The following is a 15,855-nucleotide window of genomic DNA, read 5'->3' as shown; positions in this document are numbered from 1 at the left end:
ATTTGGCCAGTATTTCTTCAAATAGTTTTTGTGTGCCCTTCTTTCCTTCCCCTATCCTGAGACTCTCATTAAACGTATGTTAGACTTTGATATTGTTCCACAGGTCCTTGAGGTTCTTTAATCTATTTATGTTTTAAATTGTTTATTTTCTCTGTTTTTCCAACTGGATAATTTCCACTGATCTCCTTTCATGTTCACTGAGTCTTTCTTCTTCTGCCATCTCCACCATGCTATGAAGCCCACCTAGAGAATTTTTTTTTTACTCCAGACACCACATTTCTCAGTTTTAGAATGCCTTCTTGATTCATTTTGAAAGCTTTTCTTTCCTGCAAGGTTTCTTATCACTCATGATCATTATATTTGTTTTTATAAAAATCGTGAGCATAGTGACAATAGCTGCCTTACAACCCTTGACCTCTGACTCCAATATCTGAATCATCTCAGAATTGAACTCCATTGACTGCCCTTTCTCTTGTGAGTCATCACAATTTCCTGCTTTTTCAGTAAGTCTGGTAATTTTTTTTATTGTTTCTAGACAGTGAGAATGATACATTGTAGAGACTCTGGACTCTATTATTTGCTAACTAAAAGTACTGATTTTTTGTTTGTTTCAGCAGACAGTTAACTTATCTGAATGCAAGCCCCAAACACTGTCCCCTCTGTACTTAGCAGCAGCTGAAATATCTTTTCAGTTATGTCGGTCTTAGCTGGGCTGCTTGGAGTCTGCCAAGCACATGCGTGGCTCAGAGGTCAGCCAGAGATTTGGATCAAATACATATGCAGAATTTGATGCTCTCTGTTTGTAGCTTTCCCCTTCCCTAGATATTCTCCCAGTTTCTAGATGCTTTGATGGTACTGAACTCTGATTTCTCACCCAGTAAGTGTGTGCATTTCTCTCTGAATTTTAACCTCCCTGCTTGGTACTACCTGAGCCCATCCTCAAGCAAAAAGAATGTTGTCATTCCCTTCTTCTTAATATCAACTTCCCTCCATTACTGCCTCCTTTTGGGCATTCTTTGGTGCCTTTGGATGACTTTGTATGTGTGTGTGTGGTGACTTATCTGCAGAAGAAGAGCAACACCAGGTACTTTGCCATTTCCAGAGTGGAACTCTCCAAAAGTCATCTACAGTAAATGAGAAGCATGAAGAATCCTCATAAAAAGAACATTCCCCTAGATATAAAACTCTCTGAAATTGCAAATTTGTGCAATTTGAAGACTTTCATGTTTTTTGCTATTGTTGTTTTTAAATTCTCATCCAATGTACTGCTGTCTCTAAATCAGAGCAATGAATTCAGTGGTTGTGAGCAACTTGACATGATTTGTAGAAGCACAAAAGGCCCTGGGGAATTGGAGTTGGTATTGCTCACTTTTAAGCTAATAAAGAGAAAACCCTACAATCAAACGCAGTGAAGGGTATAATTGGTGTGATACTGCTTGCTATCAGTGTACTTTTCAGGGTCATTTTTGTTAACTGCAGAATGAAGGAAAACATTCTTAAGCATCCAGCATTGCAGTAAGAATACATACGGTTTTCCTGAGCAGTCAAGTCCAAGACGTGATGCCTGATTATTGTGGAAGCCCCTATTCAACACCGCTCATTGCAAAGAATCTTATTCTCCGGTTGCAGATACACATCACCTGAAATCAACCCATGTCTAGGAAATATATCACTTTTAGCTCCATGTACCATTAAGGGTGAATAAAAGTGTCAAAAATAAAGGAGAGCTTATACACATATTACAGATACGGGAATGTTTATACGACTTGAAAATATATCCATCAAGAAGTGCGGGCAGTTTTCACAGAAAGTGAAATATTTCAGAAGCAATTCTCCATTCTGTGCCTTGGAATACGTCTTCCCTGAGTCTGGAGAAATTTCCAGTCTCCTCTTTTCTGTCTCATGTGCTCTGGCTGATTCCTTGTAATCATTGCTTCTCCATTCAGTCACCATGGAAATGAGAGAAATTTTGTTGTCCTGTGCAGAGAACTGACTTAATAATGGAAACAGGGTAGGGATAACTGGGCATTTGTGTTCCTCAGAGGTCAGTAGCAAAACCTACCTCATCTGAGGGATAAAATCCCACGTAAGTAGTAAGTCTCCCCAATGAGGAAAAGGCCAGAGGATGGTAACACACTAAAAAGGGGTCTCTGAAGTTGAGAAGTCCTGGTATAGATAACGCAATAAAATCAGATCTCAAAGTAAGAAGCACCTCATGTGTTTTATTTAGTGACATCATCAGAAAGTGAGGTCAAAAGAACACTGAGGAAGTTTGTAGATGGTTATAATTTGGGAGCTGCTTCCAATTCTCAGGAAAAGCTAACTTGCACAAAAAAAATCTGAAGAGGTTACAAATAAGGAAGAAGAAATGAAGTGAAATATAAGATAAAGGTAAGATATGAATGTACGAAATAATAATGCCAAATAAGATATTTAATGGACACAACTTAGAAAACAGTATTATTAGGAGACCTGGAGCCAGAATGAAAGTGCAGAACAAATTTCAGCAAAATCAAGCTTTCAGTGTATTAGGATAATAAAAACAGCTAAAGCAAGTTGTGGCCTCCTACCCAGAGACAAATCATAGAAGTGGCTCTTTTTTAATGACTCAGGTAAAAATTCAAAGAGAATTTTTGGACACAAAGCCAAAAGGATCAAGCTTCAAACAGGAGCCAAAGAACAACAGGTTATAAAGTTTGGTGGATGAAAAGAACTATGAATCATTTAAATGATGATTCCAAGATCAGACACGTGACAGTGCCTGGAAATATGAAATGTGAAAAGCCTTTGATTTTAGAAAGCATGAAATTCGAAGTATAGTAGTGAAATCAAACAGAAAAATATGTTCCAAGTGTTAATATACACCCACGTGCTTAATAGTACCCAGCCCAGGTCGGGGTGCTCAACTATTCAGGTCAGGCAGACACTCCCCCCAAACAAAATAACCAATTGAGGCTAACTCCCCACTCCATGACCAGGTCTTGAGGAAAAGTTAGGCTAATACAGCTCTAGCTTGTTCCACATCTGTGATGACACAAGCAAAACACATTAACTTACCTAGGACAAGGGTACCTATACCGTACAGATGACCTAGACATACACTCTTAATACTGTCCTCACCATGTTCTGCAGCAGACAGCCTGGCCTCAGACACCTGTCAAGCCACGTCACCATGTTGTCCACAAATGTGATCGTGATGAGATTCCCCAGCTGAACCTAAATCCTGTTCTTCTGGATTGTAATTCTGCTCATTAACCTCTAAACTAGTTCTGTCACAGAGGTAATGCAAAAGTTTTTTTAAAAAATAGGCTGTTATCAGTTATCATCAGGTTGACCTGCAGAACACACTGCAGGTTTGCCCTGCAAAAGCCTACCTCTACTATATGAAAATTATAGTTAAAGCACAGATAAATAAATGACTGATTACAAAAGATTTTCTCACATTTCAGAAGCCTTCTCGGTAGGGTTTCTTTTAAAAAAAATGGACTCCTCTAGTGTTTTTAAGTGTTTTACAGATCATTAAGTACATGGCAGAGAGGCAACGAGAAGGGATTTCTAAATTTAATGAACTAGGAAGCACTCAAATTGAGGACAGACAAAAATAAAACAAGTTATATTTAAAATTCTACTTTATCAGTAGGAAAAATGCAATGGGAATCATAAACTTGAAAAAGTATCCATTTCTCAGTCATGGTGGACCTAAGAAAGTGACAACTTGACCAAAGAACTGAGAGTGTAGATATCATATAGCTAATCATAGATACCAATATATATACACAGTATTGCATGTCAATATCTTTTCTATTGTATATGTCAATATCTATCATATGTATGCCTCTAAACATATATTATATAGCACACATCATATATTATATGTATGAATATCTATTAAATATAAGTGTGTATGTGATGTCACACCGTCATCTAATAGATACATTAATTAATATTAAATATGTGCATCTGTACGTGTATGTTTTCATATTTGTGAGTCAGTCAACTAACAAAGTGGAAACATCATTCAAACTTCCTACCTTCACATTTTACACCTAAATTTAATACTGACGTTGACCTTGCAAATCTCATTCATCTGACTATAATGTAACCCAACCATGCATTCACTCTCGGCTTTTAAACTCTTAAATCTCATTTAGAGATGGTTTAGGTCAGGAAATAAGTCAGCCGTAGCCTTGGAAACCTTGGCCAGAACTGCACAGTGTATTTTGCCACCAGAAGTGTTGAAAATGCTTCCTATGATGTAAGTGCTTCGCAGAGTTATCAGGAGGAGCTTCCTGCAAATACCAGCAGAAATGTCCTCAACTGCATTTTGATGGGAAACCAAGAAATCATGGTAATTAATACTTTTTCGTAAAATTAAGTGAGGCTAGACAAAGTTAGTTCTTAAATAACTGTAATATTAATTAAATATACTTCTTTTTGATGGGGAAAGGCTGAGGAGGTTAGTAAATAGTACGAGACAGAGTCAGATAATGTACTGTGGTAAAATTTCTTCATGAATTATTGTAAGACTTCTTCATGAATTAACTGCTTGCTATTAGGTTTTCTTGTGCAATAGTAGAAGATGTTCATTAGAATGTTTTTCATCTAAAAAGCATTTTGTATCTGCTGTATCTGTTAAACGGAGGACAATTAAATAGAAAGAACAAGAATCTGAAGATCTGAATTCTGACTCTACCATTAGCTGATTGCATGGTCATAGACAATATTTCTGAGCCTCAATTTTCTCACCTGGAGAATGGAGACAAATCTTCCTGCTGATTTCACAGAACTATTAGAGACAATCAAAAGAAATTTTATATATATGTAAAATATATTTATTCATAGAATATATATTATATGTAAGCATAATATATGTAATAAAATAAAAATATATATTAAATATATATATAAAATAAAAAGCTCCTAAATGAAGTAAGGTGCTATATAAATACATGTAAAGTATTTTAATGTTTTCTATACCATCAAGTTATAAAAGGAATGTGTTTCATAGAAGAATACTATAAGAGTGTAATGATTTGTTATTCTGAGCATCAGATGGCTGGATTTGATATCAATATTAATTTTCCATATGTGCGCTGACTTAGTTTTGCTGCTTATCTTATGGCAAGAGGCAATAATCCTAGCATAGCTTTATTCTATTGACTTTATTACTTTGTCAAAGCTAGTAATTATGCTTCTAGTATTTCCAGACCAACAACAAAAACACTTGAACATAATGCAATGAATATTGCCATGAAAAACATTTGTTATAATAACATACTAGAATTTCAGCAAGATGTGATATACTTTATTTGTGTATTTCTTACAAATAGCCCTCATTCTGTTTGAAGCCAAAGGAGAACAGGGTGGCAAGTAAAAATAACAGCTCATTCTTCTGAAATAAAATAGAAAATGAGAAAGAGAAGACCTCAGAAAGAGGCATTATATCTCAAACTATCCAGAAAGTTATGATTGTATGCAGGAATGTACTTAGATCTCGGGTTTTATTTTGTATAATAGAAATAAATATTAATATATTCATTATCCTGAGAAAATAGCTTCTTCCTGGGTACAGAGCAGAGCCTAGGACTCCCCCTTCCCCATGCCTGAGTGAGCTGCTTGTATCTCCAGTCACCCAAGGAAATTATATCTTAACTTCATGAAAAGAATAACAACAATGAGAAAAATGTCACTGAGCATTTGAACGGCCTTTTCATTCATTCATTTATTCATTGTCAAGTCCTTTCATTCAACATGTTTACTAAGCACCTGTTGTAAGCTAGGCTCTGTGCCAAATGTTATACTGTGGTGGGTAAGACAGACCGGGTTCTGGCCCTCTTGGAGATTACAGTCAGATGATAGAGAGAAACAATTTTAATTTTTAAAGAAGTTACAGTTTGTGATCACCGTCATGAAGGAGAGAAGGTATGCTTAAGAGACTATGTGGAACTTTGATTTGAGGACCGGGAAGGGTTCTCTGAGGGAGTTACATTTGAAATGAGATCTGAAGGCTAAGGAGTCAGAGAACAGTATTCCACTGGGAGAGAAAAGCGTCTGTACTATAGACTGGAAGAAGGCCTGCGTGGCCAACGCTGGGAAGAAAGGCTAAAAGTGACATCACCAAGAATTTGAGAGGCTGGCAGTGGCCACATCACCTAGAGCCATGAAGAAGAACTTGGATTATATATTAAGTGTACAAAGGAAAGCTGTCAAATGGTTTTGCACAGAAACAGTGATATTATCTAAATTTCATTTTAAATGTGTCATCACACTGCTGTGTGAAAATAGAAAGTATATAAAATCAAAATCAGAATGATCAAGAAAAGACTGTTATCGGGGCCAGCTGTGTATGACCTGGGCCGTCTCACAAGATTTCCCTCTTCAAAAGGGTCCTGCTCATGGCTTAATGCTCTGCTAACTCCATGTTGAAGTCCTTAATCATTTCTAAACAATGGGCCTTGCGTTTGTGTTTTGTATTGGGCCCCCGGATTATGCAGCTGGCACTGGCTGTCACAGAAATCTGGTTGCAAGACCTTGTTGCTGTAGACTAGGGTGATGGCGTGGAGATGGAGTCAAGTGTCCCTCTTCTGCAATGTCATTTTGCCACCAATATCAGCTGTCAGTTTGGTCCGTGTTGTAGCATTTTAATTGTACAGTATTAACTTAGGATATCCCATGCATTTAATTAATACTGGTTTTCAAAAGATTGCTGTTTTTGGTCATCCTCCGTTAGCACATCTGCACGTTACGTTTCTATGATAGAGATGAACTCCGAAGGGTGTGAAACATTTAGACTTACCTTTCTACTCCACTAATATCTACCGAGCTCAAAGCACGTGAAAGGCTCTGTGGTGTGAATGTAGAGTGATGCAGGTGTTACCGATTAAGAATTTATGATTTAGTTGAAATGTAAGAGCTAAACAGCCGTAATACTAGGCAGAACATAAGAGGAGAGTATGAAGGAGATGCGAGCAGCATGCTGTGAGGGGTTCCATGTGTGTAGAAGGACCATTAGACGTTTTATCAAGTGTTTCTGCTTACTTAACAGGGGTTCAGTGATTTTTGTCATGACATCAAAGTGTGGAATGACATTACTGTGACATTTCATTTTAATTAAAGCCAGATATTTCCAGGGATCTCACGGTAGACATGTTCCAATCTGTAACAAGGCAGAAGATAATCCTGGTATCTTTGAAGATTCCATTTAGAAGATAAATATTATTGAGGTCTGTAAAGAAAAAAAAAGTGAAATATTTCTTATTCCTTACAAAATGAAATAGAGCTGTAAGTAAAATATTTCTTAGTATTCATCATCAGAGTTGAAAAATGAAACCAGAACTTTGAACGGTAGATGAAAATCTAATGACATGAAGAGTGAGGAGAAGCATTCTGGTTACTGTGCAGTGTATCTGTCTTCGGTTTAGGAAGTAACACGAACTGCAGGCAAATACGGATGTTTTCTCACCAGGGAAAAGCCCAGTTTGATGACCAGACTTCAAAGCAAATGTCCCGGAGGAACACACACACACACGCGTACACCCCAAACGGGAGGCATTTGGACAATAGAGGGATGTCTTTGTGCCCCAGAGACAGAGACCTCTGGCACCGAAGAGCTTAGCTTGTCATGCATCACAGCTTTCAGACTCCAAACGTTACATCCCAGGACATTTGTTACACTTTCAGGCTTCCGTGGTTCGGCCGTGGACAGAGCTTCTAGCTTGTATCTCCTGAGACAAACTCAGGGCTCTGGTTTGCCTTGCACTTATCTTCCTTTTCAAACCTGTTCCTGTATGATAAGGTAGCTATGCCCCAAAGTGCTCACACGCTTAAACGTGGAGGCGAAAGAAGCCTACGAGCCCAACTAGGCTAGACAGGGTCACGTAGACAGACTCACACTCTTGGTCCTGAACATTCTCAAAGCAGAGCCCAAGAAGTGACACCTGCTCTCCAAACACTGAGCTTGAGCTAAGGACACAGAGAGACGGACACGAAGGCAAGACGGACTGGTGGGCTGAGGACACGGGAGACCCTGAGACGGTATCACGCAGCTTGGGGAGTAGGTGTATCTTACAGCAGAAGTACTTCAGAAAGAGCAGGAGCTCTTGGAGTAGCCTCGTTCATCCAACTCAAACATCAGCATTCTAGCTGGGGTGGGCAGGCCCGCTCTCCTGCTCTGTGCTTCTAGGTTTTCTCCTCCCAGCCCCACCCCTCAGGCCCTCTCGTAAGTCATTGCTGCTCTGCTCTTTCCAAGACTCGTTTTCCTGTCCAGAGCCGTCAGTGCTGACGTGATCAACAGGTGTAAGGAATTCTTTCATTTGGCCTTCAAGGCTCTTTGTGATCTCACTACAACCCGCTATACCAATCTTAGTTGTGCTCTTCCTCTGCACATACAGTTTTATCTCTGAGTCAAGTGGTCCCTAAATAGGCCCTGTTCCTTCCAAACATGAGGATGGTACTTTTATAACCTTCTGTCCCTCATAGTGTCTGCTGATTCTAGAACAAGGTTCAGTAAGATTTGTTTAAACGAGGAATTAGAAGAGAGTGGAACAGTGGGTTCTCCTCCCTATTCTAAGATTGTCTTCCAGTCATTGTATTTCTAGCCAGACCTTATGGAGAGTCTGTTGTTTGACTTTTTAAATATTTTATTTGTTTATTATTGTATTATTTAATTATTTGGTTTTGGCAGTGGTGGGGGAGAGGTAATTAGGTTTATTTATTTTTAGAGGAGGTGCTGGGGATAGAACCCAGGACCTCATGCGTGCAAGGCATGCACCCTACCACTTGAGCTACACCCTGCCCCCGAGAGTCTATTGGCTGAAAGCAAAAACAAAATCAAAAACAAAACCCCTTCGTATTTACTGCAGACTGCCTGAAATGACAGCGAGGTATTGTATTCCCCTTGGTCATGGTGAATTTCTTTCACATTTGCCAATCCAAGAACCTACAGTTGGGATAATTGGTGTAGGCCAGTTTACCTGTGACTAACCTGGTTCTTATGCCCTCAATTTTTGATACCCCTTTGCCTTTCATTCTCAAAAGAGTTCTGGTTTAGATGAGAAATCGTATGGCTGCTCTCCGTAAAGACCCTTTTTAACGACAAGTGAAAAGCCTCACCCTCTACGTCATTGTGTTAGTTTTCTTAAACTAGCTAGTATGGAAACTTCAGGTGAATCTAAAAAGCAAACCAGCCACCAGACAGACAAAAAAGCACAGAACAGACAAACAAATAAAAAACCCAAGGGGGGAAAAAAATCCCCAAAAACAAAACAAATCCTGAAGGCTAAGCCATTTGAAGTAAGGAAGGATAAAACATAAGGCCCTGTTTCATTGCGAGAGATTCTCTCATCTTTCCTTTTTTCTGTTGTCTCCAAGGAATTCTTCATTAGACTCAATTTAAGCCTTGAGTTTGAGGTTTTGCATTCTCTGTTGGTAAGCGTACCTATTAAAAAGCAATGTATTCACGTTAAGTCCCTGGCATCAGCAGGCGCTGTGTATTCACCGCTAGCAGTGGACACCATGCCAGGAGAACCTGACTCCTGGTGCAAAAGGATTTTAAAAAAAGAAAAAAAAATTTGAGCAATGCCAAAACAACAATAACAACAACAAAAAACTACCACATAATTCTTTTCTATACTCTGTGGTTTGTTTTACTTAGGAAAACGGCCTGGTTTTACCCTGCAGCTTGCATTCATTACTGTGATCTTTGACTGGCAGATGCAGAGTAATAGGATGCATATTTTAGTGCTTATTATAATACCCTGTCCAAAAACAACTTGACAAATTTGTGATTTCGACAATATCTCATTTTGCTGGCTGCAGTGCTCTGTGATTGTCTGGCCCACGTGGCTTCCAGATTATGCATACCAGCAATACTTCTCATTAAAATGGCCACAGTTCACCAGTTTCGGTAGCTTGGAACGAACTTGGAATGAATTATTATACAACAAAGAGGCTGCTGTCATGCAGAACAAAAGACAAGCAAAAGAGAGCTCTGGCTTAATGAGGCTAAGTGAGTGTCTCCCCTGCATCACAGCTACTTGACGGCCTTTGAGCATGGATTTTTTTCTCCACAGGCCAGAACCTTTGGTCTATTATTCTGTGTTTATGCACCTTGAGGCTAATATACATTTTAATATGCTGCACATGGAGAAAAAAAAATCAGCCATTAGATGAGAACATGTGCACTCCCTGTTAAATTAATGACAACCGAACACAGAGATAAATTTAGGTTTTCATATTTAATTATAGCACACTGCAGTACGTTTAGCAAGGATAAATCGCACTATTATTATGCTTCATTTTTTTTTGACATCTTCTCCTATTAACGGTTGCACACTTGCCCCCCCAACACCCTGTGCCTTACTAACATCTCTCTACAGATCGTCCTCCCCTCAACATCACTGAATCTTAGCCACCATACTGAAAGGTGTATTGTTTTATTTGTTAAATGTACTGCAAGAACGACTGCTATTTTGGCCTATCTGTAGAACGAGTAAGAATGTAATTTGCAAGGAAAAATGGTAACTCACCTAAAACTACTTGAGCAGTCACTCCTCTTTGCTGCACCCGATGATAGTGATGGACTAAAGTTCTCTCTTTCTCTGATCTACCAAAGGGGCGAAGCACAGCACGTGACTCCAGACAGTTGATATTTCGTTATGACCCAGAAGACCCCTGTATAAAGAGGTAATCACAACAGTCTCAAGAAAAACCCAGTCATTTTTGTCACTCTCTGGAACCTCCCTCTGTTGATTTTAATCTGTTTGCTATAGAGATGAGGACAACCCCAGTACTGCAAAGTTGCAGGGTAGTAAATATCCAGTGGTCTTCAAAAAAAAAAAACTAACAAAGCAATAGCAGAGATTATGAATATTGCTCTTCAGTCTTCTAAGGCCACCGAAGCAGGCACAGACGGCTAATACACCAGAAATGTCAAAATGGACTTTTCATGTGGAATGACCTGATCACTCTTAGTTCTTTCCATTTGAGGGCTGTGCCTTTACCTTGCATGGATTGAGTGTATTTGTTCCCGGTTACATCTGGAACATATAGTTACATAGTTTACTTCATCTACCAGCTAATAGAGTTCCGGTTTGCTGCCCAGAATGTAAAAGATGCGTCTACTGGATTTGTGTAAAGCAGGAGGAGAAGCACTTGCCTCTGTATCTACATAAAAGAAGCATACCTATTTTTCTGTCCTTCTGCTTTGGAAAGTCACTTGAATTATCAAAGACTTTAAAGTCAGAGAATATTGTTCCAAAGTCTGAGAGTCAGAAATTCAGCTCTCAGGTATCCTGAAATGATCCTTTATTGGACATTTGTTTTGTGATGATACACACTAGAGTTTGACAACCAGAAAAGCAAAGCAGGATTAATGATTACCATGTAAGAAAGATCTGTAACCGGGGGTACTAGACATACTAGGGGAGTCGGGCAGTGTGTCCCGGGGGACAGCTCTTCCTGATGACACAGAAAAGCAGTCTCTACACACTTAGGAAGAATAACTCTTTTTGCCCAAATTCTGGCAGAGTAAAATTTGCAAGATGGCATATAAGAAATGGCCCCACAAAGGTGGGTTGTAAACTTCATTTTCAGAATGCTTTTTGGTTTATAAGTTTACTCATCTCAGAAACTAAACCTGTGAGCTGCCGGATAGAGAAGTTGCCCGGGAATATGCTGTCGTCCAGTGTTTCTTATGATTAAAAAGAACTGTTTTTTAGTCTGTGACTGCTTGACAGACTTAAATTCTGAGAGAGTCCTTGTAGAATATAGATGAAGAGTGTATTTACTCTTTCATAGATCTTGACATGGAGTTACTGCACAGAAGGGTGTGCCCAGCTGGTACAGTCACTGGACGATGCAAAACTTCCTTACTCAGGAGTCTAGACCCACTCGTCCCTGAGGTTTCTTTGCACCATGGACAAGAGTTTCCGGTATCTCGATCAGTAATAGCAGTCATTCAAGTCACTTTTCTGGGCTTATTTACTTTGCAGTTCAAACAATTTACTCTAATTTGTCAAGTGTTCTCAGTTCCAAATACTCTGACCATTAGATATTTTGGTGTGTTTAAAGCAAATGCTGAGATAACCTCACTTCTTATATAACTGTTCTACCAAGCAGGATTTCAAAAATATACTTTGTTCCAAACACCCTTGGTAGAATAAAAGTAGCTCCTTTTTAAGATAAATATAATATTTTTAAAATAATGTATACTGTACCTAGGAAATGCTCATCTTAAGTAAAAAAACAAAATCAGGAAACTTAATTATATCTAAATATGATTCCAGCTTTGTTCAAAAAAAAAAACATGTATATGTGGACAGGAAAAAAAAAAGCTATGGTGATATCCATACAGTTAACTGACATTTCTGAGAGCACGCATTCTGGATGATTTTGGCTTCTTTCTTTTTCTTTTCTCTTTCCTCAATTTCCCATTGTGAACATATATTTTTTATAGTGACAAAGTCTAAAAATGAAAGTACTGGCTTTAGAAAGTTTTGTATGAGTCTCTAAAGAATATTGATCAACTATTTCATCAAAACAGCCCTGGAAGAGCCGAATCTAAAAGAATCAAGACGATTCAACTGCCAAAAAGCAAAATCAAGAAGGACGTAAAGAACTGGCATTATTTAGCTTATAGAATAAATTAAACCGAGTTCAGCCCAAAAAGAAAGGCTAAAGAAAAACTGCTACTTTTCTTTTTAGAAAAAGATTATTATGTAAAGTTTTTTAAAAGAGTGCAGTTTTCTAACTCTTCCTTGACGAAAGGGAAGTTAAATCAATATGAGGAAGTTAAATCTGTCAGAAGGTACGCTTTCCTGAGAATGAGCTATTTGGAGAGGACCGAAAAAAATCCCTAGAATCTTTTCATTTTCACTTACTTGTCTTTTCTCTCTTTTCTTTTTCCCTTGGGTCTTTGAGAAAAAGAGACATTCTCGTGAATCTGTAAACCTAAATGAGTGGAACTGTGTGAAAGATGCTGGTTTCTTTTTCTTCTCTGATGTTACCTGAAGTTTCTTTAAAATGCCTTCAGCAGAATTCTGGAGTTAGTTCATCACACATAACACTGTTAATATTTGGTGAAGTCCTACTGAAGATAGATTTTTTTTATCTTTAATGTGAAGTATGAATATTTTTTTGTCAGAAAAATGGTCCTCTGAGTGCAAGCTGATTTGAAGAACTATCTAATCGAAATTGATTTCATATTTTTTGTCAGAAAAATGGTCTTCTGAGTGCAAGTTGATTTGAAGAACTATCTAATCGAAATTGATTCCATTTCAATTTGTTTTAATTTCCATTGATTCCTAAATTCCTGTCTTCTTTGCATTATGCAGGGATAGCTCTCAGACCTTGGGTACCTCTGAATCAATTTAGTAGCCCCTGCTTCCAAACAGCCAGGGAGGAACCAAAGGAAGATCTCCCACCTGCCATTTAATTTTAGAGCCCCTTAGTAGTTCCTTTTTTTTCAGCTTTGTTGAAACACAATTGACAAATAAAATTGTAAGATATTTAAAGAGTACGGTAGGATGGTTTGATATTCGTATACATTGCGAAAGGATTAGCCCCATAAAGTTAACACATGCATCACCTCACATATTTACTCTTTTTGTTTCCACTTTAGTGGTAACATTTAGGTCTCACTCTCTTAGCAAATTTCATTTATACAATACAGTATATCAACTACAGTCATCATTTATACATCAGATTCTCAGTCTTTATTCATTTTATAACCGAGTCTGTGTCCTTTCACCAACTTCTGTCAGTTTCCTCCACCACCCTCCCCGCACCCCGATCCCTGGCAACCACTTTTCTACTCTCTGTTTCTACCAGTTTAACTTTTCTTTTTCTTTTTTATTTAGAGTTTACTTGTGATACCATGTAGTATTTGTCTTTGTCTGGCTGATTTCACTTGGCATAATGCCCTCAAGTTCCATCCATTTTGCTGCAAATGGACAGGATTTCTCATGGCTAAATAATATCCCATTGTGTGGGGGAGGGTGTGTGTGTGTGTGTTTGTGTGTGCATATGTGTATATATACACATTACACATGCTCTTGATCCATTTATCCATTGACAAACACCAGTTGTTTCCACACCTTGGCTATTGTGAATGCTTCTGCAGTGAACATGGGAGTGCAGGTATCTCTCCGCAAGCCCCTGAGTAGTTCATGAATGTGGTTGCAGAATACCCAGGATGCTGGATTTGGGTAGGAGGACATGGATACACACTGCAGCTACTTGCTGTAGGCGTCAACCATTCCTCCCTCACCATCGGTATATGTTTTGTGATGCTTCAAAGGGCATTCAGCTACCACAGCACTGGAACCTCTGGTCACCTCTAGTCATTCTTCATTTGGTTTCATTTGGCTAAAATAACTATTAAATCCCTTCCATTTGCCAGACATTGTCCTAGACAATTAGGATACATCAACGAAAATAAATCCTACCCTTGTAGAACCTATACTGAAGTAAGGGGACATAAAAATGCACATTAAGGATCAGAAATGAGAGTCTGCTAGGAGACAGGGCTATGGCAAAGGGAAGAATGGAGCAGGGCGGGGGAGTCAAAAGTATGGGAGTCAGGAGACAGGTTGCAGTTGACTGAGAAGCTGACATCTGAGCACAGATATGAAGAGCAAGCCAAGTGGCTGTCTGTGAGGGGGTTTCCAGGCAGAAGGAACAGCCAGTGCAGAAGCCTCAAGGAGCAGCCAGCAGCGCTGTGCTGGAGCACGATGGTTAGGGAGCGGCAGGAGGTAAAGTCAGAGAGGCCAGGCAGAGCGGGGCCAGGGCGCCCATCTTCACACCCTGACTTCGTTCCCTTCTAGCTCAAGAACTTCCTGTGTCCTTCTGCCTCATTGCCTCCCAAGCATCAAAGTTCAGTCTGACACTCATTTATCAAACTTCCATTATGTCCAGGACTGTGCTGGAAAATGCAAGTACTCTCTGACATGAAACCAGTCCACGCCAGTGGCACTTCCCATCCCACCCCACTTTGGATTACAGTGACAAGGTCTGCGGGTGTAACACGTTCTCAGAAGACAGCTCTCCCTACCCTCCACGTGTTTACAAAGCTCAGTGACTCCAGGCCCACTCAGCTCACATTTATGTTCAGCCTTGTAGTGGAACAGAAAACTGAACTGATTATTGGAGAAACTGATACTACAGTTTACTGAATGAGCTGCACTTTCAGAACAAGCCAGAAACATCTTTATTCTCTCTCAAACCTGCTAGATTCTATTCTTGCTTTTGGATGAAACCCTGGGCAGATCCCAGAGCTCTTCTGGTCACTGTCAGAATGTTAGAGTTAAACTCCAATTCTAGGGAGAGAAGTTTTAAATACCAGAAGTCCAAGACTTTTGAAATCCATGAATAAAACCCAGTCTCTGGGTTTGGCACTGTTTCGTTATTCTGTTGCATATCTGAAGTTGTATTAGGTTTTTCGTAATGTTTTGACTTTTCTTTGAACGATTCGTCTTAAGAAATCCCTTTGAGAATATATATTTTTATTTGTATAGCTTGTTCTCAGAAGAATGAAAAGTGCTCTGTAGTTTTCTAAAAATCCCATTCACTTGGTCAGTTGTAATTGGGAAGATCTTGGTGTTGTGTCAGAAGCGAGGGAGAGGAATCTGAGGCACGGAGACCTATACAACGGTGAGGGACCAGAAACGGCACCCATCGAAACAGGACCAGTGGCACCCCGGACTCCTCATTTGGCACTGTCTCAGGAAATTCATCTACGCTTGAACAAGAATTGTGAATCCACAAAGCTTCAGAAGAGACATGCGATCGTGGCAGGTTTCTTTTTTTCCAAAAGGACTACACTCAACGACAAAATTTCCAAATTCCTGAAAAAAGTTG

The 15,855-nt window shown here is 39.1% G+C and overlaps 1 protein-coding gene and 1 long non-coding RNA gene across 3 annotated transcripts in view; one reads left to right on the top strand and one right to left on the bottom strand.

Moving 5' to 3' along the window:
• The window catches only part of DPYD (dihydropyrimidine dehydrogenase), a 720,433-nt gene that overhangs the window by 640,667 nt on the left and 63,911 nt on the right, over window positions 1–15,855 (top strand). Inside the window, exons 21-22 of one of the 2 annotated variants that reach the window (XM_032487158.1) lie at window positions 10,613–10,683; window positions 11,797–11,818. The exons of the other annotated variant lie outside the window; for it this stretch is intronic. Of the exons in view, the coding sequence (XP_032343049.1) occupies window positions 10,613–10,683; window positions 11,797–11,803 (78 nt within the window). The 3' untranslated portion in view covers window positions 11,804–11,818. Of the gene's footprint in view, window positions 1–10,612; window positions 10,684–11,796; window positions 11,819–15,855 lie in introns of those variants that run through there. 2 annotated transcript variants of the gene reach the window in all.
• On the bottom strand, window positions 8,367–11,419 carry LOC116665899. The gene is made up of 3 exons (XR_004322679.1): window positions 11,348–11,419; window positions 10,308–10,312; window positions 8,367–8,378 (listed from the first exon to the last, which is right to left on the bottom strand). It is a non-coding gene; the product is annotated as an uncharacterized LOC116665899 (long non-coding RNA).

The sequence above is a fragment of the Camelus ferus genome, chromosome 9, assembly GCF_009834535.1.
Source record: "Camelus ferus isolate YT-003-E chromosome 9, BCGSAC_Cfer_1.0, whole genome shotgun sequence".
Classification (NCBI taxonomy): domain Eukaryota; kingdom Metazoa; phylum Chordata; class Mammalia; order Artiodactyla; family Camelidae; genus Camelus; species Camelus ferus.
Note: the sequence above shows the minus strand (reverse complement) of the source record. Positions and strands in the feature narration are given on the sequence as shown.